Consider the following 24241-nt stretch of genomic DNA (forward strand, 5'->3'; position numbering starts at 1 on the left):
ACCATTATCAGGCATGCAGAAGTGGGACCAGCCAAATTGGTTCTCAAACTTTTTCATCAAGGACCCCTAATATGATACACTTTAGGTGGCGGACCCCCATTTAATACGATTTCATTTCTAGGATCTCTATCTGAAAAGACTCTGGTTTTTAGATATGATGTAGATGCCAATTCCATAGTTGCTGACAACATTTGAGGAGATAACTGTAGAGGAAGTGCAACCTGTGGTCAGAATAGTCACCATTATTATTCACTTCTATTGTGGATTCAATTTAATAAAACTATTCCCTATTTTCTCAAGCCCCCCTGAAACTCCCTCAAGGACCCCTGGTTGAGAACAACTACATCTTAGGCCTCATCAGACTCCAATTCATAATCTAAACACCTTGCTATGACGACCAGCTTCTCACACCACCTTTTTTTTTTTTTTTGAAGTAGAAACAAGTTGGCCTCCTCACATGGTCGGACAACGAGTTGCACGACCTCGTTCAGTTTGAGTATACCGCTGCTTGAACTGTTCGCCTGCATTATAGAAGGTTGCTATGAGCTGCATACTGTATGTGTGTTGAATGTGAGTGAGCGTGTGTGTTTTGCACCTGCATGTACTGCACTGTAGGTGAATGCGTGACGCAAATATGAGTGTGTATGATGAGACTGTCTGTATTTGTGAGTGTGTGTTTGAATCTGTATGTGTGTGAGGCAGCGTTAGAGCAGGCAGACGGAAGCAGTGGAGTAACAGACGTCAGTTTTATAATCTCTCTTTTCACTGCCCTTACCCTGACTGATGAAAACATCTTCCTTAATTGCTTATATTTAATATTTATTAACACATCAGTCTCGGATGCACATGGCAGCTCAGCATCTGGCCCCTGAGGCAGTGATATGAACTCAAGCAGAAAGCGGCATCAAATATGAAGTATTTATTTGTAAATTAAGAGCTGACCATACATAGCAGTCTGTACCAGTCTGTCTTTGTTGCAGGAAGCTGCTCAGCTGCTTCAGTGTTGATAGCGTTAAGATTGAAGGTGTGTTTGAGAGAAATCAGGGTCTGACTCAGCAAAGCTGTGCAGATTAAGATGCCATCATACTGTCAACAAGACTATGGAGGAAGATACAGTACAAACTGAGGCGAACGGGTTCAGTGAAGCCCCCCAGGCGCATTTATTTATCAGCACAGTTGCCACTGTGCCCGAGACGTCCTCCCTTCTGTCAGCTGTGCCGAGTTCTTCTCGCTCTTTACATCCATCTCTTCTTTCATCTTTTCATTTCAGGCTTGTTTCCTCAACGCTTCCTATATTTATGGTGAGAAATGAGGCTGGTGCTGCACTGAGGCAGCCCAAACAAGTGTCAGGAAATTCCTCTTCACTCGCACAAGCTGTAAACTGACATATAGTTAGACATATAAAATCCTGTGCACTGAGAACAATATAATGCAGAAAGGCCAAGGACTTGTAGGGTTGCCCTTAAGGTTTGTTTGAAAAACAACAACAACAACGAAAAACTGCCATCTAATGGAATATCTTTTTGACATATTTGAGGTAGAGGCCGACCAATACGTCAACCAGGACAAAATTATCTGCGTATTTTAGTTTCTCAATGATTTTTCTTTGTCAGCATGTGGACTAGTGTTGTCACAGTACTGGAATTTCTAACTTTGACACAAACTCCTTAAAAAATATCAATATTTGATACCATTTTCAGTACCATGGGGAAATTGATATTTTAAAAAAATGTTTCTTGGTTAGTTGCAGAGAGCAGCAGAAGGACTGCAGTGAACATCAATAATAAAAGACAGGGAGAAAGTGCAGTTGGTATACTAAGAAAAAGTTGCATAGAAAACATTTCAAATATTCAGTATTGACATGAATTTATATTTTTGACAACACTAATCTCAACTGATCAAGAAATGCACGACAGGTATGCTCGAATTTGTTTGTTAAAAATTTTAAAAAGCGTCATAGTCTAGAATTGTATTGTATTTTTTTTTGACAGGAATTGCATTTTTCTTAAAAGTTTAAACCTTTATTTTGTATTTCCTGTAATGGATCCTCCCCAAATAAATATCAACTGACTATTTGATTTCTTTTTTTACTTGAAAACACCAGTATTGGCCGAAAAAATCCTACATCAATTTGGCTACAGTCTGGATATGCCAGTGGCTAGCTATTTCAGTCGGTATTTCTCTCTCCTTCCACTGTCTGCGTGCAACAGGTTTGTAAGGGCACCTTTGCTGTATCCTGGGCTTAGTGCTGGTAAAGATGATTACAATTAGTTTTGGGAAATTGAATAACCTAGGTTGTTTTTTCCCCAATACAGGAGTGATAACGGGCGCTTCAGACCTTTCACTGTTGAAACAGCACTGTGGAAATGGGTCTGGTTACACTAGACTACTTTAATAGCACTTTTTTTCTCCTAAACCTGCCACTAAAATGCTTCTCATTTGTCCCTTGGATTCAAAAGAAAGGGATTTCCTTCAATCTACCCATTTTGGCATTTTAAGAATTTCAGAGTAAAAGAGCCTGAAACAGATTCCTCTAATTCCTGCGCAGACGTTGGATTTTCTCAATAACTGGATATAAAGTAAATGTTAAATTTAAGTGAGGCGCGCTACTTTTACTGTTTCTACACTGGGAAAATATTTCCAATTATGTTGTTGCTTTTACTATCGTCACACATTGAATTCAACAGGCATGTTGTGTGAGGAGAGTCAGTAAATATATGTAATGCAGGAGGTGTAAAAAAAAATGGAAATACAAAGTAGACAGCTGTCTGAGGATGAAACAAAACGTCACTGTAGCATTAGGCATCACGTATGGTTTAGAAGAGTAAAACAGGGTGACAGTTTTCTTTTTGCAGCACTTCTCCTCTGAGGATAGAGTACAGTTAAAGTCTCGTGGGACTTTTAAGAGAATCACATTATGTCCCACTTCAGCAGGGTCTTGTGGACAGTGGCAGGTGAACTCCATGTCCTGGTGGAGTTTGTATCTGGTAGTTTCAGGACAGTACATTAGGTCTGAATGGAGTCTGAAAACTTGGGCCGCTTCAGCTATGCGTCTATTAACCAGACTGATTGAATTATGGTCTGGCTGCTTGGATCCTGTCTGGGTGCTGACTCAAGCCCGCCTGTGACTGATGGTTCGAGCCTTTGTTTTAAATTATGGAGTCTGTGTTCTCTGCGAGTGCTCCGATACTGCATACACGCAAGAAAGGGAGAGTTGCGAGGACAGTGTCCGCTGAGATGCTCTTTCTCTCTCTTCCTGCACATCTTCACTCTGTATTTTCACTTTTCGACTTTTACCTCTCCGCTTATGAAGATTAATGGGAGCCTGGCTCTGTGCTGACATATTGCTGCTGTCATTCTTCTCTATTGCCTTCATCTTTTCTGCTTTCCTCCCTCATCCGAGTATTTCTAACTCCCTGTTTTTGTCTTCCACAGGTCAGGCTGGCTTTGAGGCACATTTTGAGGCACCTTTATGTTTTTATGATAATATGTATATACGGGAGAGAGCCAGTTGGTGTGCTCTGACATGTGATATGTAATCTGCAGAGAGGAGACACTTTTAACACCCGCTGCTGTTAATGCCGAGTTGAACCGCTCCTCTGTCAGTTCATACGCCAGGGAAGCTTAATGTAGCTTGTGAGGAGGAGCTGAAGCACAGGATAAGGAGTTGAAAGTGTGTGTGTGTGTGTGTGTGTGTGTGTGTGTGTGTGTGTGTGTGTGAGAGAGAGAGAGAGAGAGAGAGAGAGAGAGAGAGAGTTTTGTGCCAGGGCTGCAGTAATCAGCCTGACCCAGCCCATACCCTCTTTGAAGCTGCTGCAGGCCAGTCCTGTGGAGCATCACCCTGCCACTAGAGGGCCGTTCTGCCAAATTTAAATCTCACGTAGCATATTTTATTTCTAACTGTGTTCTCCTTGGAAACCAGAATAGCTACAAATAGTAATACACACCCATTGTACTGGGAGTCCAACTCTGACCAAAAAAGTTTCCTCTTCCTTATCTTTACCTCCACTGAACAGTCAAACTGACCAACCTGCATCAAGTGCAGCAACATGGTTGTGATCCCTAGCCAGCTTCCCACAAAAGAACTTTGTTAATTGTAGCTTTTGATTTTACTTGCAATAGTTATTTTTGCTTTTTTTTCCCACTGAAAATGTTCCCAAACAGTTGGAATATGATTTATAGGCTGTAGCACCACAATACTTCATTTTTTATGGTGTTTTGTGACACCTTGATTAAAAAAAGAAATAAATTGTAGTTCTTGATTTGGATACTGTACTTTGCCATATTGCTGTTTCGGTAATATTTTGATTAATCCTGCAGCCCTAATCAGGCTTCTGGAGGTGTTTGATGAGTTTATTCTTAAACTAGGGCTGAGCAATTAACCAAATTTTACTCTCAATTACCACTTAGGCTTCCAATGATTATGACTACAAGGCAATAGATATGAAATCATTGTGCCACATTACGTTTCTCGCTGATGCACTCATTTAGTTATAAATCCAATGCACTCAATAATGCCTTTATTTTATTATTTTTTTTTTTTTAGAAATTCCTCTGCTACATGTTTTTATTGGGGGGACAAATGCACTACTGTGCCCCCTCCCCCCAGAATATGTATGTTCCTTTCTACAACATGACAAGTGAAAAATTTAGCGACTTATGCCATTCATCTGGGAAAAAGTGAAGAATATATTAAAATATGTTATACCGTAATTCATTCCCATGCATGCTGCTCAGATGAATTGTAGTTCAAAGCTTGTCTGCAAACAGCGTGGGCTCTTTTCTTCTTCTTTCTTCTTCTGTCCGCTGTCTATAATTATTTTGATTTATACATTACTATACATATTTATTGCATTTTATTATCTTATTTAAAAAATATTTCTTTTTTGGCATTTATTTAACTTGTATTTAAATTGTATGAAAATCCACTGTTTCAAAAAACAGTTAAAAAAAGGCTTATTAAATTCCCAAACTCGGTGAGTAATTGTGTTCAATAATTTTGGATACAGCATTAATCAAAAATAATTGTGATTACAATTTTTGCCATAATCCAGCAGCTCTATCTTAAACCATTTAAACCTAATTCACCTGTGTGTTTTCTGGCAATATTTATGCGTGATATGCCAGACAACTGCAAAGTGTGCAACAGGTTGAAGAAAGACTGCTGACACATGTTCATGTTCATGTTGATTCCTCCCCCACCTTTTCAACTCTAGTTTCTGTTCTCTGAGACTTCAGGACACGGGCAATAAACCACAACAAGCAGCACACGTGGATTGCTGTAGCCCTTTATCCTGCCAACAAGAGAGGCTCGACACAGGGTGCAGAGGGCACGTCTGTCCCAAACCTAAATCAACCGGAGTGTGTCCTTTGCTTTATGACTTGTGACCTTGCTGAGCCACGTATTCTCTGTCAGTCAGTGAGACTCCTACCTCTGTAAGAGTTGGCCAAAATGCATGTTTGCACACTGGCCCATTGACTGTCTTTGTGCCTTGATCTTTGTATTGGCCAAATATATTCTCAGGTGAAACAAGAATGCAAAAAAAGAAAAGAAAAGTAGCTTAAATTTTGCATTTAGGTTTCTGAACTTAAAGATCCCCTCCAGCCATGTAAAAATTTTCTGCTTTGAAAAACAATTTGCGGCTGATTTGAGTTTTCCACACAATTATCCTGTTAACAATTCTTAAAATTACATCTAGGTCTACTCCTAAGTAACAAAATTATGCTCGTACATGAATGTGTTAAATTCTGAGATAAGGTGAACATTTTCTTCTGCAAAATAGTGTAAAAACAACCTATGGACATCATTCTGCGCAGTGAAGCTTAAAGGCGCAGTTCACTCAAAAATCAAAAATACATATTTTTCCTCTTATCTGTAGTGCTATTCATCAATCTGTATTTTTTTTTTTTTTTGGTGTGAGTTGCTGAGTGTTGGAGATATTGACTGCAGAGATGTCTGCCTTTTCTCCAGTATAATAGAAATAAATGGCACTTTGCTTGTGTTGCTCAAAGCACCAAAAAATGAAACACTCAACAGCAATGCTCTTTCCAGAAGTCATGACCTGGTTACTAAACGTAATCGGATCACTGCACAGAAAAAAGCATGCATCCACTGCTAGCTCACCTAGCATCACTGAGCTAACTAATGTTACAGCTCAGCCGAGGAACACACCACTAGTGTCTGCATCTCGCGCTGTCATGGGCCAGAGTCTTTTGTCCATGAGCAGATGCATCTCTCCTTCTGGGCAGTGATACGTTTGATAGGTGTAGTTTGGTAACATCACAAGCCAACTGCCATCTAGTTTCATTGTATTCAAGAGAGTACAGACATCTCTTCGCCTGATATTTTCAACAGTCGGCAACTCAAACCACTACAGCGGCATGATGACGTTCTATAGTGTCATTTAGCCACTTGTCAGCATTCAGCCTTTTTTAGACACATAAAAGCTTCAAAGTTCAGGAGTGGGGTATTTTATGTTGTAGAACACAATATAAAAGTCTGTGTTAACCACAGACATTATTTAAGGCTTCTAACCGAAAACCCATTCAAAGAACCCCATTGACTTTGAGAGGAGGGAACCAGAGGTGCTGAATGCTAACATATATCTGGGTTTCAGAACTCATTCTTGGGGTTTTCTTTGAGAAAAAACAAATGACTGAGTAACGGGAGACTCTGGGTTATTGGCAACGAGAGAAAAACTCTGTTATCCCTCACTTGATTCTGCAGAATTATGAGGTCTTATCAATTGAGGACCTGATAATTATCTTTTTTCTCCTCAGATGAGTTGTGTTTCTCTCTGCAGGCTTAGCCCAAGGAGTTTTATGTCAGAGGGGAAGAGTTGCAGTCCCCTTTTCGTGGAAGACCACAGGATAATTTGTCATGTCTTCATGGACATTAGTGTCCGTAGTCCCCTGCCCCACATTCTTTGGCAGTGGAGCCCTCATCACTGTCCAAACTCAATTTCTGTGGACAGGAGAGACGTCCCACGTGATGTTTTTGCCCAGGTCACGGTCCAGTGGCACTGAGAAGTGCGTAGCCTTCTTTCTACATTGCCCCCTCCTTCCCCTCTCCTACAAGCATTTATCTCTCTGCATGGTTTTGGCAGCGATGTGCTTTTCCCAGCATTTAGCCAGGAGAGGGAGAGAGGAGGGGAGAGGTAGAGAAAAGGAGGCCTTTTCAAGCAGGGAATGACGGACGCTTTATTAAAAGAGGCAGGGCCTTTTGAGAGGCTGGCCCCTCCATGCTCCCCCCACCCTATGTGTCTGGCCCATTGTCACGGGGCGGTGGCAGCGACCCCCCCGCCTGACGCTTTGTCACTGTAAGTCACCTCACAGACTGAAACGGACCCGCTCTGAAAAAACACACCCATTCTCCACAGTAACTCTCCGCTATTCTGATATTGCCTGGTTCATGGAAAAAAAAAAAAAAAGATTGTCTGGCTGTCACAAAACATACAGGAGACACAGAGGGGCGTGACATGTGGGGAAGACGGGAAAGGAGAAAGAAGGGATAAAGTTGGGGTGGCGCAGAGTGTTTCGGTTGCAACAAAACCTGAAAGGTGGAGAGGATAGATGAGGTGGAGAGCAGAACATAGAGAGTGATGGAGGAAAGAAGGAGGGTGAGAAAAAGATGGAGACCAAAGAGGGGGGAAAAAAGGAGTTTGAGGCAAAAAGCAAGAGAGAAAATAGCCAGAAATGGGCCAGGATGTAGGCAGGAAACCCTTAGTGAGATTGTGGGCTACCCATTTGTTTTTGGCTGTGTGTGAAATGTGCGTCTTTAGATACAGGCAGCATTCCTCCAGAGATAAACCCCTGGGCCCCCCGTCCCCTCATCCCCCACCCTCCCCAGTCTCTCCACCCACCATGCTTACTCAAGTGTGTGTCTGGGCGTGTGTGTGTCCGTGTTTACGTTGGACGGGGGTCTGCGTGCCCTGTATCGCAGCACTTGCAGGGGGCAACAGAAAAGACAGCTGTTGTGTTTTGAGAGAAACAGAAAACGTAAGAAAGAGAGAGTGGAGGGCCAACAGGCATGCCAGTCAAGACCGTCACTTTTGGAGTGAGTACCACCATCTCTGCTCCTTTTCTCCTTCCTCCTCCTCCTAACTTCATCTCTTTTCCTGTCACTCTCTCTGTCCCTTCGCACGATCTCCTTCCACCTGTACGCTCCTCTACAACTCTTATTTGTTTTTTATTTTGCAATGTTTTCTTCTGTTATAAAAACCTCAGTTTCATTTTCTAAGGTGCAATGCACCTGCCAATGTTCCCTGTCTTCATCTTTTCACATCAGACAGTGATGGGCCGATACCTTTGTCACTGGCTTTGCTCCCAGTTTTAAAATCCATTACTTTAATATTTACTTTGTCTCTTTCACATGAATATTGATGTGTCTGTATTTACTCTTTGTCTCTTTTGTTCAAGCTCTTTTTTATTTATTCATCACATGCTTCTGTGTTTGCGCTCTGTTTGCAAATAACCATTCTTGCTCTCTCTGTATGTCCTCTTGAACTGTTTTGGAGACTTCTTCTTGGCTCTGCTTTCAAGGCTTGTTCTTGTTTTCAGTCTTGAATATGTCCTCGTCTTCAGTTATGACAACGGAAAATGAGAAGCAAGCCATGCAGATGTAAACATAGGTCCAGCTCCATAAGAAAGCGATCTGTCGCTTGAGAAATGTAGACTTTTGTAATCAGTTCTGGAATGTAACTAGGTACATTTACTCAAGTAATGTACTTAAGTACAGTTTTATAGTACTTACTATAGTACTTAAGATTTACTCGAGCATTGCCATTTTATGCTACTTTATACTCCACCACATCAGAGAGAAATATTGTACTCTCTATTCCACTACATTTTCTGACAGCTTTAGTTACTGTGTAGATTTAGATTATTTAAACAAAACATATAAATCATCTTATAAATTATGATATATTATTATAAACTACCAAAGTTAATTTTCATTAAACTTAGCTCCACATTTACCAGCTGTTACAATAATGATGACTTTGATGCATCAGTAATTGTAATCCAAAAATAGGATATGTGTTATTCGTACTTTTACTTAAGTAAAAGACCTGAGTACTCCTTCCACCACTGGCTTTAATCGGGGATCCAAAGACATGGTAGAGTGTTGAAAAAGATAGCAAGTCTCACTGCCCCAAATATAACTTGTCCTGATCAAACTCATCAGACTGTGCCTCCCATTGCAACATGGGAGGGAGCTTGATCATCTTCGAGGGTTGGGATGCATGTGCATCCAAGATTAGTGAAAGTGCGTACATGTGTGGGTGTGTATCGCGTTCTGGTTTTCCCCCTTAATCTTGTTTTTGACTTCATTTGTGCCTCTGTTTGATGTTCAGATTGTATGATGTCAACCAGGATTAGCTGTGGTAAGTAAACTAGAGGTCAGTAAACTGATTAGCGGGTCAATTAATGAGGTTCTTTCAGCGTGGCTTCACTGGAGACTATAGACTGTTTAATCAAGTGGAACTGTGCTCAATGCACAACTGCCTGGGTGTGTATGAGCGCTAATTTTGTGTCAACCAAAGTTTACCTGGGGTGATAGAAGAAGAGATGATGCAAGTTGTAGAAATGTGCCCATTGTGTTTATAGTTTGTGTGTGAGGATGAACCACAGTCATTTTACAATGCTTTCAGTAGTTGTTCGCTTCTTGAAGTATTTCATCATTGTATCAATTATTTTGCCCAAAGATAAGAGACATTAGCTGTTAAACAAACCAGCTGGCCTCTGATCAATTTTAACAGCCAAACCGCCCCTTCGTAACTAAGAATCACAGTCAGAAGTAGAACAGGAAGTATTTGCCTTTACTTTGGTAAAAATAGTAGTGCAGCAATGTAAAAATACTCCTTTACAGGTCAATCCTGCATGTAGAACTGTGTGTAAAAGTGTAGAAGTATCATACATGAAGTACTTAAAGTATCAAAACTGACAGTAGTCATCATGCAGAATGACCAATTTCAGAATGACCAGAGTATTATATACAATTTATTTGTATTTTAATTCATATCAATGATGCTTTAACATGTAGCATTTGAAACATTGAGCTACTTTTACTACTTTTATATACTGTTAAATGCTTTATTGTACAACAAAACATATTTCATAAACTGATCACATGTAAACTCTTGATAGTCTGGCATATTCATGTAGTGTACTAAAAGTACAGTATTTTACTCTAAAACGTTGTTAGGAGTAATGTGAAGTATCATAAAAATAGAAACACTCAAGCAAAGTGCTTTGAACTTTAACACAGGAAGGCAATCCAGGCACTCCAGAACTATTTAAATAGTGAAGAAAATGTCAAAAAGAGTTGATTATAGTGGCTATATCATAAATAAAAAAAAGCCATGTTTCAACCACTGGAAGTCACAGCTCCTCGTTTTTAACTATATTTGAGGATATAGAGCTACCTGTTATTTCTTCTTCCTACTTCAAACTCTTAGTGCAGTACTTAAGAAATATACTTTATTACTTTCCACAAATGTAAGAAGTATCACCTCTGAGCATACACTGTGGTTTCTGTTACTGTTTTAGCAGGTGCAAAAATCATGCATAATTCAGTTAATAGTGTAGACAAGATGCAGTGTGCAGAGAAGCTCACTTTTACATTGTTGGACTTCAAAATATAGATTTCAGAGCAGTCCAGTACCTGGACAGATTATATATTCTTCGTCTGCCTCCAGATGGTTATACTCTGCATAATCACTGTTGTGTTACTGTGCAGTATAACACAGGATGTTTACCATATCTTGATCCATAGGTTCTAAACCGTATCTTCTCCCTATGGCCTTCACCCTCTTTGTCACCCCCACAAAAGATCACAATAACCATGACAATCTCATCTACAGGCGCAGAGGCTGCAGCAGGGACAGATATAAAGAGACAATCAATGAGTACGGCAGGGACAAACAGTGGGATACAGAGAGGGGGAGGCTGGGAGTGTGAGAAAGTAAATAATAAAAATGGGACAGGACGCTTTGCCATATTCAGAGGGTTGAAGCAGACGGACAGGCAGATTTACATACAGACAGATGATGTCGAGTGGGGGAATGTAACAGCTTCATCCCGGTGCCCCGCTCGCTTGCTTCCTGTAAATGTGTCCATAGCTGAACGGTCCCATGAGTCGCAGTCTGACTAACTCTACACTTACCGCATCTCTGTAGCCGGAAACAGCCAGCTGCCTGCTCAACCTCTTCAAGCAGCCTCAGAGATCAAGGCAGAGATGGAGGCCGAGAAAAAAAGGACTGAAAAAAAAATCAATTTCTAGAACAAATGCAAGTCAGCAGAAAAGAGGGTGATGAAATGGCTGTTTAAGCACTCTGCAGTAATTTCCATATCCGCTGCTCAGTGTTCCCCTAAAATGTATAGAAACCGTCCATCGCCCTGTTAGCTTAAATTCATCAAAATATTGAGTTTAGCAGGGAGCAGACAGTCTCCAGAGTTTGGTGCGCTTGCACATTTTATGTTGTTTAAAGTTCAGGAAATTGTTGCAAGTGAAGCAGGACTTGTGACATGCTGAACATACGTATGCACCTTATTTTCACCTTTCTGCTGGCTGTACAAATAGCTGTGGTGGCACTTGAAATATTTATGATTTGCACCTGGTGCTGTGTCTGCAGATTCATGTTGTTGTTATTGCGCTGTGTGTCTGTGTGTGTGTGTGTGTGTGTGTGTGTGTGTGTGTGTGTGTGTGAATGGTGTGAGTGAGAGGGAGGGTCTGTTTTTGCTTGTGAATTTTATGGTAATTTTAATAGAAATGCTGAGATTCTCCTGAGCAGATAATAGTTTCATATCCAAGTAAAATCTCCCTTTGACATTCTGTGGAAGAGCTCCAGGATTTGTCTCTGGATTTCACGGGCAAAACAGTCTTGGCTCTCTCTTTGGTAGCAATGAGACCTGTTCATACGTAGACTGGTCTGTCCAGACTGTTAGAAGGACATAACATACTGATGTGTAAAAAAGAAGATTGCACTGTATGCATTACACAAAATTGAGCTGAGTTTTTTTGTTTTGTTTTTTTGGTCAGTGTGCTTATATACCACATTCATTTTAAGGCCCTTGCTTTAAATGAGTTAAGAGTTGAAACTGCTTCACTTTTAGGAGTCACAAGTTAAAACAAAAAGGTTAAGAAACCCTAACAAGTGTATTTCTGATTGATCTATAAATAGCAAAAGTAGTAATGATCAGTTATGTCTAGAATAGGGAGGGGACAATATATGATTTTATCGTGTATCATGATAAAAAACACCCACAATAAAAAGTAGATCATGTTGAATTTCTATTATCAAGATAATCATGGATTTCCTTAAAAGAAAGCAGTGCGACCAACAATAAAAGACACTACCAAAACAGGCTCTATGCACAAAAAATGCAAAATATCTTAATCAAGCATCGGCATATTTGTTTTCACTTTTTTTGTAGTTTTTCACTACAAAGTACGTTCACAAAAGAAATGTATATGTCCTATTATTGATGCAATAAAATCGTTTGTTCCTTAACAAAATGTACTGTAAAGTCAGGCATGTTTTAGCAGTGATTTAAGACTTTTAAGCATATTTTGAATATTATTGGGATAATATTCTAAATTGCAAATATTTTGGCCAGGGTAATCGTGACATGAAATTTTCATATCATCCCATGCATAGTTTAGAAATATGTTAAGTGGTGTTGCAACGATATGAGATTTTCATGTTATGATAACCTCCTTGACAATATCACGGTATTACAGCAAACATTATTACACTATAATTATTATGATTTAAACTGGCCCTGAAAGGAATGAAAATTTTCTAATTGAACAAACACAAATGAAAGTATGCATAAAAAGTCTCCCATGCAGTTGGGGAGAAAAGGAGATGTGCTGTTCGGTTGCATTTTTTTTCAGTACCATAGATATGCAAATATATGCGGTATGATAACTGTCAATTTTCATCCCACGGTTTATAGTTCCCACGATATACCGCAGCAACCCTAAAGCAAAGTAACAATTTATTGAGCTGGGAATGGTGTGTCATTCCCTTTGGAGTCACCGTAGACAGCATTTTTCACAAAAATCACCAACTGACATAATGATAGAAACAGTTAAATGAATGCTCTGTTGTTGATGCTGCTGCGTTGCCAAAACAGCATTTCTGTATCCGTCAGTAATCCTGCAACAGTGTGCATGCAGCTACTACAAAGAGACAAGAAGGGGAACCGTTTACAGAAAGATTTACATCAGATGGAGAGACAGCAGCCCAAAATTATAACAGCCATTTTCAAGCCCACTGTGGACAAATAACAGCCAGTTCTTCAATCCCGGTCTTTACAATTAGATCACAAACACAGTTTTAAGACCGTGAGAGTCTTTCTACTCTCCTATTCATGCCTCACATTGTCTTAAATCTCCCCCTTACGCGCACACGCGCGCACACACACACACACACAAACACACACACACACACACACACACACACACACACATAATCGGAATCCATTCACAAGCGTCTCTCTGTGTCTCTGTCTCTCTCTCTCTTTCACACACCTACACACACACACACACACAAAATCAATTTCTTGTGTAAATGATGGTTCTTCAGGTGTAGTCGTTCATCACAGAAGATCACCGTGGCCAGGTTGTTGATCTCAGACATGTATTCTCGTGCATACATACCGTCACATACATTGAGTTTTCAAACACTGCAGTCCACCAGCGAGGGGGTGATGTCATTCTGTCTGCTGCAGCAGAGGAGGCAAGCGAGGAGGGGGAGAGAGAGGGAAACGTAAGAGACTAAGGGGAAGAGAAGAGACGGAAGGCAACAAGCTGAGATAAAGACTAGGAGAGGGGAGTTCAGGGCAGAGGATTTTCTGTGATGAGATAGGGGAATAATTTGACTTGGTAATTTTGAGCTTCATTATGAGGAGCCTGGCGATGTCTTAGCCTGAGGACAGTTGCAAGACAGTGTGTTGATATTGCTAATGTTAACGGTGGAGCTGCTGAGCAGGTTATTGTCTGTTTCTTTTGCTCCAAACAGTTTGATTAATGTGCTTGCTCATCTTTTGCTCGGCCCCGGAGCCCGAGGCTTGTCCTCTCTCTATGGGAATAATCAGAGAGGGACACATTCATCTAAATCGTCCTACAAGACACAGCACAGGAATTATCACAGAATAGGCTGCTTCTTGTACGTTTCTTCTGATACATGCACGTGCACTGTACCTGTTTATGTCTGAGTTGGTGGATGGGTGTGGTTTCCCTGCACCCTTATCTCACCACAACACACACTCACTTTCTGACGCAAGCAGATACACACACAAACATGCAGCATGCACACATAAAAATGCAAGACAGACCACCAGAAAGTATATTTGCTGTATACAGCAGCTCAAGTCTTTCTGGGAGATTGCACTGTGAGTCACTATAGTATTTTAAACTTTAGCAGGCTGTTTCTGGGGGGCAGTGATCTAAGTCTGAAGGGTGAGAAACCAGCAGAGGGGCCTCAGTCGGGGTCTCCATGGTTTTACCGTGCAGCCATTTGCTGTGGGACCATGTATATTGTGTTAGGTTGTGTGTGTCTTTGCATCAGCTGTATTTGCTCCTACTCTGATGAAAGGATTTTTCTTGTGTCACCATGGCAGAGTCTGCAAACAATACATTGTTTATAGTTGCTGTGTGGGCAGGCTACCTGTGTAAAAGGATTCAAATTGTTCTTCTTTCTCCTATATGTAGAGCAGGGGTTCTCAACCTTTTCCACTTTAAGGCCCACCTTTTCATACTTGTAAGCAGACAGGGTCCATCTCTTGGCACATAACCTTAGCAGCTGGCAGCACCAATTCCACCTCTTTTGTCTAGGCCTTCTTAGTTTCTGGCTCTCAGTGCATCTTTATTATGCATTAATTGTGTAGCGAAAGAAACAGAAGACCTTTTCTGTATTTGTAATCCTTTTTCTTTTCTTTTCAAGCAGTCAACCTGCTTTCAAGAGAGAGTTGGGAGAGACTTAAGCATTTCATTTGAAAGCATCAGAGCTGCACTCCACACATTAGACTGTGGACTCTGCATCACCACCTCCATTAAAAAAATCATTTTTGATGTAATTTGGATTTTATCTATGCAATATTTTAATATTTTTGGTGAAATGGTAACCACACAATTGTCGTCTTTTTTCTTCAGGAACTTTTTCATAATTAGGCAAAGCGGTGGGCATAGATTTTTGGGGGGGTTGTTTGTCCCTAATAAAATATAAAAGGAGCAGTGAACTTGTATTTACTAGAAATTTCAGACATTTCCACCTTGAATTGATTCGAAAAAATCCCAAATTGGTCCACAAACATTCACCAGAAATTGAGTGATTCTCAAAATGTTTGGTTTCGAATTTGTAATGTTGAAACAAAACCTATGCCCTTGTGCACACCACAGCCTTTGACTATTTGCTAATGTATCATCAAACTGAACTTTGATAGTGAGCGGCCCACTAGCTTCAACTTGAAAACATTTTGTAGTCCACTAGAGGGCGCTCATGGCCTGCACAGACCCAGCGGCTGAGAAAGTCTGTTATAAAGTACAATAACTCGAACTTTAGAAAATAAAGTGGTTGTTTCCTATTATGAAACTTATTTTACATTCATGTATCAGATTCATATTTTTTTGTGAATGACCTCACTTTATAACTCATGTGAGTCATTTTCACATTTTCTTTATTTTTTCATGCTGAATAGATTTCTTAAACACAGACACACACGTAGACCAGGGGGAGAATCACCAGAGGGTCTATGTCATGATATTATCATAACACTTAAGTCGCACAACTGCACATTACAAACAAAGAGTAAAACTTTGCAAATAACTTATTTATCTAAAAAGAAAAATGTTTTTTGTATTAATTTATAAAATTTTAAAAAATCGATACTTGGTATCTGTGGATTAATACAATATTGCCAAACAAATATTGCAGTACTATGCTCTATCGATTTTTCCCTCCAGCCCGAGTACAGACGGAGCATGTGTGTCCAAGCATAGACTTTAACAAAGATTCATCTGTCAAAACAGTTCTGTTTTTAAATAGTGTTTCTCAGTGTGGTGATCGTAACTCTAGTGACAGGTGTGTGTGTGCGAGTGTGAGTGTGTGTGTGTGTGTGTGTGTGTGCGTGCAGATGGCAGGTGTGCTGGGGTCAGTTTCTTGCTCTACAGCAGTCTGGAGGGAGGAGGTTTGTGGGTTTCCTTCAAAGTTAAAGTGAATGAGAGTTTGATGGGAGTCAGAGAGAAGGAAGAGGGAGAACATGGCTGACCAAGACAGCAGCTTGGCAACTGTGAGTAAATACAACTGTTAACTGAGACACTGAAAAGAAACTAGAGACAGTTGTCTGGAGACTTTTTATACTGTGTATTTATTTTTTTGAGTATTAACAGTATCTTTATTTTAAAGTAATAATCTAAACATGATTTATAAGATGTATAAATCCATTTTTAAAATTTGTTTTTGGCTTTGCAGTACATCCAGTGTTTCTTTTTGTGTGTATGTGTGTGTGTCAGTGTTTTGCTTGTCAGCATGTGTGTGAGTGTGACTCAGAGGCTTTGTGCTGCAGAGTAGTGTGCCTCTCAGTTGTCTGTGAGCAAAAGCTAAAAAAAAACCCAAAACAAAACATCTTTTGGACAAAATGACAATGAGTCAGAGGCAATATGCTCCACATGAGTCACTGTATTCACACAAAAACCCAAGATTTATTACTCTACAGGATGCCCTAAACTGTCAGAAGTTCATCTGATAAGTCGAAACTTTGCCATCACGTACATTTCATCAACTGACAAGATGTCAGTTAGCTGTTTTGCTACTTCAGTAAGCTGGAATCAGCTTCGCCTTTTAAAGTTTTCTGCCATCGCCCCTACCTTCTTTTAAAGTGACCTCTCTCTTTGCACAGCCGCTGCACCATTGGTGTCATGCTGAGGGTGCGTTGTGTCATTTGTTGCTATGCCTCAACTTCAGGCATGTGGATCTTTTCTTTTTTTTTCACTCAAACTCACTCCATCTTTGTCAAAGGAGGACCAACAACCCTGTCACAACAAAAGACGACACAGCTTAAAGTGCTGTGTTATGAGGAAAAACAGTTGCTTTTGTGTGTGTGTGTGTGTGAGTGAGAGTGTGATGGCAGTGTCTGCATCTGTGTTAAACGATCAGATCCCTGATGATTTTCCTGACCAGCGTGTTGAGATAGCTGGTTAGATGATGTAGAGAGGGGATGGGCAGGGGGAGAGAGGAGATTATGTAAATGAAAAGGGAAAAAGTGCGGGGTTTGCCGCAGTCGAGCTTCTCCCTGTGGTTCTCCCTGTCGCTGCTGCTTCTCCTCCTCTCCTCTCCCTCGCTCTCCCCCTGTGCCGCATGAGTGATCCTGTTTCAGCAGCACCCCTGCCTGCCTGGGAGAGGCATGAAGCCCTCAGACACAAACAAAACACAGACAAAAACATTAGACGTGCCATGTGCCGGCCCGTGAGCCGGGATTCGCCAAACCCTCTCTCTCTTCTTTCTCCATTCACCTTGTGTATTCTCTCTTTCATTCACACACACATAAACTCCAGACAAAGAGCCAACAGTCTGCTGGGCACAGACACTCCGGTAGCTGTTGGTATTGTCACAGTTGCCTTATCACCTAAGGACAGAGGACAGAGTTGTGGACACATTTTTAGAGGTTTTGTTAAGCCAAGAGCCCAGTGTACTCCACTACATCACCTACGTACCCACACTACCTTCAGCACACACATTTAAAGGTGCAGACTGTCAAATTGCACTGTCCAAAACCTAAAGGGTGGAGTGACATGAGAGGAAAACTGATGGATTACGACTGAACACTCTCAGTCCTTTTAAAAATACCCCTATAAATATTAATCAAACTGTCTCCCTCTCCATTTTCCCCCTCTACTTTATGTGTCTCTCACTTTCTCCTACACCCCTTGTCCCCCTCCTCTCTTTCCCTCTCTCTCTGTTATGCTTGCAGGCAGATGCTGGCAACAGTTTTCTCCGAGCGGCCCGTTCTGGCAACCTGGACAAGGCCCTGGACCACATCAAAAATGGCATCGATATAAACACAGCCAATCAGGTGAGAGAGCTGCGCATTCATTCCCCAGATTGAATTGGTATGGCGTCTGAATAGCAAACTCATGTAGCCAATATTTTTTTAATTCATACTGCACTTGCCATTCTTGGCTTTCTATTCACTGTGTTAAAGTGGTAAGAAAAGGAACAGAAATATTTGAGTATTTATGAGTATTTGTGTGCCATTGATTGGCTCTGAGTTGCATCCTGCCAGGATTTAGTCTTCCCTGTCTCGTCTCTACATGATTAAATTAAAATTCAGGAGGTGGGTGGACTGCCCATCTCTTATTCAAAAAATGAACAGCAATGTGTGAATGGAAATAGTACAATTTAGCTAATGGCATTCATAGACAATACAATGATTATTTGTTTTTAATTGAAAGTAGGACCTGCAGTGTTTGTAAGTTTATGAATAAAATTGTAAGTTACACAACAAAAATCTGGTTTTATTTTGGATCTAATTTGTGATGGTTTTGCATAATGTTCTGCTCAACTAGTGTCCCTGTGAACCACAATTTATTGTATTATCATTTCAATTTAGATGTGTTTTGAGTGTCAGGTGTGCATGATGTGTCTGACTTGATCACTGTGCTGTTATGTGCCTGTGCACTCAGTCATACTGTATGTGCATGCTCAGGTAGATGTTAATCAGTGGCTAAAGGTGGCAGGTGGAGTCCCCAGGGTCTCCAGGGAAGGTGATAAATGGGGCAGGGGGTTCTCCTTCGCCTCGTCTCTTCCATCCTGCCTCCTTTACTCTGACGGCTGTTCCCAGAGTGACCACGAAGACGCAGCATTACTGGGGCTAGGACCGCTGCCTTCAGGCTACTGAAACTTTGCCAACATTGTGTGTGTGTGTGTGTGTGTGTGTGTGTGTGTGTGTGTGTGAGAAAGATACCTCTGGCTCATTAATCTAACTTAGTCATGGTTTCCCTTCCATTCACGTATCCTGTCCTTACATTTTGTAATTATTGCTGGTAATGCTTCTGTCAGGGCTTTTTATGAGGCCGCATAACAGTCCCCACATAACAACAGGTTTATTCATGTGACACTGTACTTACTGTACAGTGGCCTTTACGACCCCCCCACGGATTAAAAATATAATACACAATCCAGCAATACAGTTTGACAACAGAGAGATTTTGACTTGCAAGATGAATTCTCCTCAATTACACAATTTCATTTCATTTTTCTTGATATTCATCATGAAATTGTGTTATATTTTCACTATTTGGTGTTAACTGTGTTTGGGGATAAAGTGATAATCTACAACATTCCTGCTTTAGTTGAATCTTTGCACACACATTTTTACACTTAAAGCCCCTATATGTGAGATTTCTATTTGTCTATGTTTGAAATCATCCTGGTGGTTGATTTTTATAGAAAAAAAACAGCTACTATCAGACAGCAGTTAAGTTAGGAATTTTCTTTTATTATTCTACAAATAGTAACTTTAATGGTGACCAGGCTCAATGCAATAATGATAAAGACACCAGTTACAGCTTCTAGTATTTATTCACACATTAACCCTTTGAAACCTGGAACGAAACCACTTTTTCTGTGCTGTTTTATGACGCCTTTCACAGGTATTCATACCTTTTAACCCTGAGCAGATTGGTGTGATTTCTTTTGAAAATATGGGCAAAAAGGCAGTGAGCAGCTTAGTTAGAAATGTTCCACATATTGTAGATTTAAAAAAATGTTTTTAAAAACCTATAGAAAATGTCTAGGAAGAAGAATTAAAAAGCTAGGGAAAAACTGTATTTATAATTATCCTAATTTTATATTTAAACATATGTTGCACAATTATTATATTTTTAAAGCACTTTTCCAGGTCATTTCCTTGATTATGTTTTGAACTTTCTTTTTCCTTTTTTTTCCCATTTCCCCCCCTAATTTTCTTTAACTTTTTACAGATTCCTTCCAATTCTTGGTCATTGCCTTCTGACCATGTTTTTGAGAAATAAAAAAAAGCTGATTTGCTGTGATGCACAGAGACTTGTAGATTGTCACTTAAACCACAGTGTTGAGAGCATTGTTGTTCTGGTTGTGTGACTGTCGGTCCTGATGCTGTGTGTACAGTCTGACGCTGGAGGCTTGACTGTGGCAGCCGTGTTTCCTTGTCTGAGTGGATACCTCTCACCAGCACACTGCCTCACTCCTGCCCTCCCCCTCTTGTGCTTCCCTCCTCTTCTATCCCTCTAACAACTTCACCTCTACCCTCTCCCCGTCTTCTGTTTGTGGACTGTTTTCTAACTCATTTCCCTCTCTTCTTGCTTTTTGCCTCCCCCTCCCTCCCTCTCTCCTCTGTCTGCAGTAGAGTGATGGTGTGCTGTGGTCTCCCCACTCAGAGGAATAATATCAGTGGTGTGGGAAAGGTCCAACCTCACATGTCCTGTGCGGCTGAAGGAAGGCTGTGTGAGGTCAGACCTATCCCACACGGCTCGTATTCTTCCCAGCCACGAGACCAGCGGCCTGCCATCCCCCTCCCGTCCTCCTCTTCCTCCTCCTCCTTCTCTCACCATCATTAATCAAATGAAAATGTTCGCATCCTGATTTTCATCCCTATAGACATTGTTTTTGCTAATGAACACTTTGATTCTGAGAGTACTGCATGCATGGTGTCCAGTGTAAGTATTTGCCTGCTTTGGTCTGTGAGTGCTTCAGTCACTGTGATTTTTTTTTTTTTTTAAAAATCGTAAAATCTTACTTGGCATGGCCTATATGTGTTTGTGTGTAAATGTGTTATTATTTCTTTTGGATTAGGAAATATTTGTGTTCGCAGTGTGTTTGGGACTCTTCAGTATGAGGTCTACTCTGCTCTCTCACTCAGAATGGGCTCAACGGGCTTCATCTGGCCTCCAAAGAAGGCCACGTCAAAATGGTGCTGGAGCTGCTCCACAATGGAATTGTACTGGAGACCACCACAAAGGTAAAAGTCCCAGACGATAATGTCCCACAGTCTTAACTCTGGTACTCTCCTGTAGTTTGAATTCACATGCATGTTGCTTTACATGCACATTTGCTTTCTTGGCAAAAGTGAGATGAGAAGATGTTACTAACTTAGCTAAGAAATTTGCTGCATACACGTGCTCATCAGGTGGTCTCATTTCCTATGTTGGGAAGTCGCTCATCCGACTTGTGTTGTGTGTGTTTATGAGTTTTAAGTCGTAATGTGGATACTACAAATAAGATGTTTTGTATTTCATTGCTCAGAGCTGTTAAACAATACATTCATAACAGTTTAAAGCAATACAGTTGTTGCTGCACTAGTACATCCCCTAGAAACTACTAAAATATCAGCATTGAAAGTTGGCATTTAACACTTGTAAAATATATTTTTCTTTACTTATTCTTAGATAGTTCCTGATCAAAATCTGAGGTTTTGTGTTGCCACCAAAACTAGTATCAACACTACTATTGCGTGAAATGATTTAATTAGTTTTACCATTTAAATATGTGCAAATAAAGCACAATTGATCTAGATCTATGTAATGTCAGAAAGCATCATTAAAATCTTGTCTGCATTTGAAACCACGTCCGTGTCCAAAAACCACATGCACTTTGAAAACACGTGCAGGATTTTACCTATAATCTTTGTTGGAGCTTGTTCTGACTGTGTGCTCTTGTGCTCATGTATCTGTGTTTAAACAGAAAGGGAACACAGCCCTGCACATTGCAGCCCTGGCGGGGCAGGAGCAGGTGGTCACAGAGCTGGTTAACTACGGGGCCAATGTCAACGCTCAGTCCCAGGTGAGAATCAGCGCTGCTCTCACCGCGGTGATGACAGGACTCGCTGAGGCTACTCCTCAGTACTTAAATGTGAACTTTACTGTGGTAGTAACTATTACTATCCCATCTGTTAACATGTGTCTTTGTTCCAATATATCTGTATGTTGCTGTTTCCTCTCTCTGTTCATCCCTGTGCATCTGTGACCGTCTTCCTGTCTTTTGCTGTGCTTGTGTGTCCTCTGCTGCTGTGTGTGTGTGTGTGTGTGTCTGTTGTGCATCTTTCTGAGACAGAAGGGTTTCACTCCACTCTACATGGCTGCACAAGAAAACCATCTAGAGGTTGTGAAGTTTCTTCTGGAGAACGGAGCCAATCAGAGCATTCCAACTGAGGTACTTAAGACTGAGGAGCAGACAGATGTTTTCAGAGAGTAGTAATCTCCCAAATTCCTCAATCCCATCCTTGCTGATCCAGACTGCTGCTGTGTTTCCATTCTGTTTTTGTTCTCATGAGCCTCTCTCTCCTTACACCTCTCTCATTTCTTCTCCACAAGTCACCCACTTTTCTAACTCTCTCCTGTCTGCTGCAGGATGGATTCACTCCTCTCGCCGTCGCTCTTCAGCAGGGACATGAGAATGTCGTAGCCCTGCTCATCAACTACGGCACCAAGGGAAAGGTCCGCCTCCCTGCGCTGCACATTGCAGCACGCAACGACGATACACGCACAGCCGCAGTGCTTCTGCAGAATGACCCCAATCCTGATGTACTCAGCAAGGTAAACATGTTTGCAGCTGCAGATGTTATTGTACACATGTGCAGTACATATTCAAGAGGTATCTGTGTTTGTTCGTGTTCCTAAAATAAAATGAGTGACATGCACTCACCCTGTTGTGTCCCTGCAGACCGGATTCACACCCCTCCACATTGCTGCACACTATGAAAACTTGAACGTAGCTCAGCTGCTGCTCAATAGAGGAGCCAATGTCAACTTCACCCCAAAGGTAGGGAATAATTGATGTTGTCGGAAGGTTAATCTCTGTCCCTGCTGTCTGTTGTCCTTGCGTGTGTGTGTGCCCGGCTAAGTGCATCTGTTTCTCTCTGCAGAACGGCATCACTCCTCTGCACATCGCAGCCAGACGAGGGAACGTGATCATGGTCCGACTCCTGCTGGACAGAGGGGCTCAAATTGATGCCAAGACCAAGGTGCAGCAGACATCCATTCTACTGTTTCACAAAATCTTTGATCCCCTCACATTTTCTAATTTGATGCATCATTAACTAAATCATTAACAAATCCACTCTGTCCAGGATGAGCTGACTCCTCTGCACTGTGCAGCCAGAAATGGCCATGTCAGGATTATAGAGATCCTGCTGGACCATGGAGCCCCCATCCAGGCAAAGACCAAGGTAATTTACATACAAACAAGTGAAATAAATGTTTCATTTCTCATACACATAAACTAAACACCATCTGGTTCAGTGCCAATCATTGAGTTACTTTGCTTTGTTTTGTACTTTAAAGTGAAGTAAATGAAAGTGACAGTGTGTGATCTGTCTTGATACTGCTTCTTGCTCAGATTATTTATTTTCACAATAACACAAGTTCCTTTCTGTTTTATGATGGATTGAGAGTTAACACATTTTCTTTTTTTGAAGAATGGCCTGTCTCCAATCCACATGGCAGCACAGGGGGACCACATGGACTGTGTCAAGCAGCTCCTGCAGTACAACGCAGAGATTGATGACATCACATTGGACCACCTTACCCCTCTACATGTGGCGGCACACTGCGGCCATCATCGCATGGCCAAAGTGCTGCTGGACAAAGGGGCCAAACCCAACTCTCGGGCACTGGTAAATGACGAATGCACACACAGTCCATTTCTAAATTCAGATCAATGTCTGTATGCCAAGATGAATGATGCTTCCTCACTTTTTCCCGCTGTACAAAAATGAGGCCAGAATATTCTGGATAAGTCAGCTGGAATATTGCACTATTGACATCATGTGGAGCAGGAGTCTGAACACTAGCAGTCTAGGCAGTATTGAGTTTCCACCCATACACCTGTCCAACCAATCATGAGCACTTGCACATGAGTGCAGTTGAACATGAGCACATCAATTGGCAAACACAGCTGTCAGTCATGGCATTAGACCTCCTTTTCTGTAGCATCAATTAACTAATTAAAAACAAATTTATCAGAAAAATTAGCATTTGAACCCACATCAGTGAGAAAAGAACAATGTAGAATGACAAAAAGAAGTTTGACATGTACTTTGAGACTTTAGTTTTGCCCATGTCCCATCTGCGAGATTGATAACCTATACCGCAGCCAGCCACCAGTCGGTGATTGAGATGATTTGGCTTCACTACTGGAGAGCTGGTCAGGCCCCCAGAAAGGCCCTTAAGCCTTGCTTCCAATTTTTCCCAGGGGCCAAA

The 24241-nt window shown here is 41.1% G+C and overlaps 1 protein-coding gene across 14 annotated transcripts in view; it reads left to right on the forward strand.

Annotated features, from left to right (window-relative positions):
• The window catches only part of ank1a (ankyrin 1, erythrocytic a), a 116221-nt gene that overhangs the window by 51103 nt on the left and 40877 nt on the right, over window positions 1-24241 (forward strand). For 12 of the 14 annotated variants that reach the window (XM_042487598.2, XM_042487616.2, XM_088076761.1 and 9 more), the window contains 9 exons: window positions 17977-18078; window positions 20905-21003; window positions 21726-21824; window positions 22095-22193; window positions 22391-22576; window positions 22704-22802; window positions 22906-23004; window positions 23110-23208; window positions 23458-23655. In XM_042487598.2, coding sequence (XP_042343532.1) covers window positions 17977-18078; window positions 20905-21003; window positions 21726-21824; window positions 22095-22193; window positions 22391-22576; window positions 22704-22802; window positions 22906-23004; window positions 23110-23208; window positions 23458-23655 — 1080 coding nt within the window. Of the gene's footprint in view, window positions 1-7885; window positions 8057-17976; window positions 18079-20856; window positions 21004-21725; window positions 21825-22094; window positions 22194-22390; window positions 22577-22703; window positions 22803-22905; window positions 23005-23109; window positions 23209-23457; window positions 23656-24241 lie in introns of those variants that run through there. The other 2 variants (XM_042487613.2, XM_088076758.1) reach the window with 2 other exon arrangements.

Source organism: Plectropomus leopardus, chromosome 4, assembly GCF_026936395.1.
Source record: "Plectropomus leopardus strain MGB_pleo_1.0 chromosome 4, ASM2693639v1, whole genome shotgun sequence".
Classification (NCBI taxonomy): Eukaryota; Metazoa; Chordata; class Actinopteri; order Perciformes; family Serranidae; genus Plectropomus; species Plectropomus leopardus.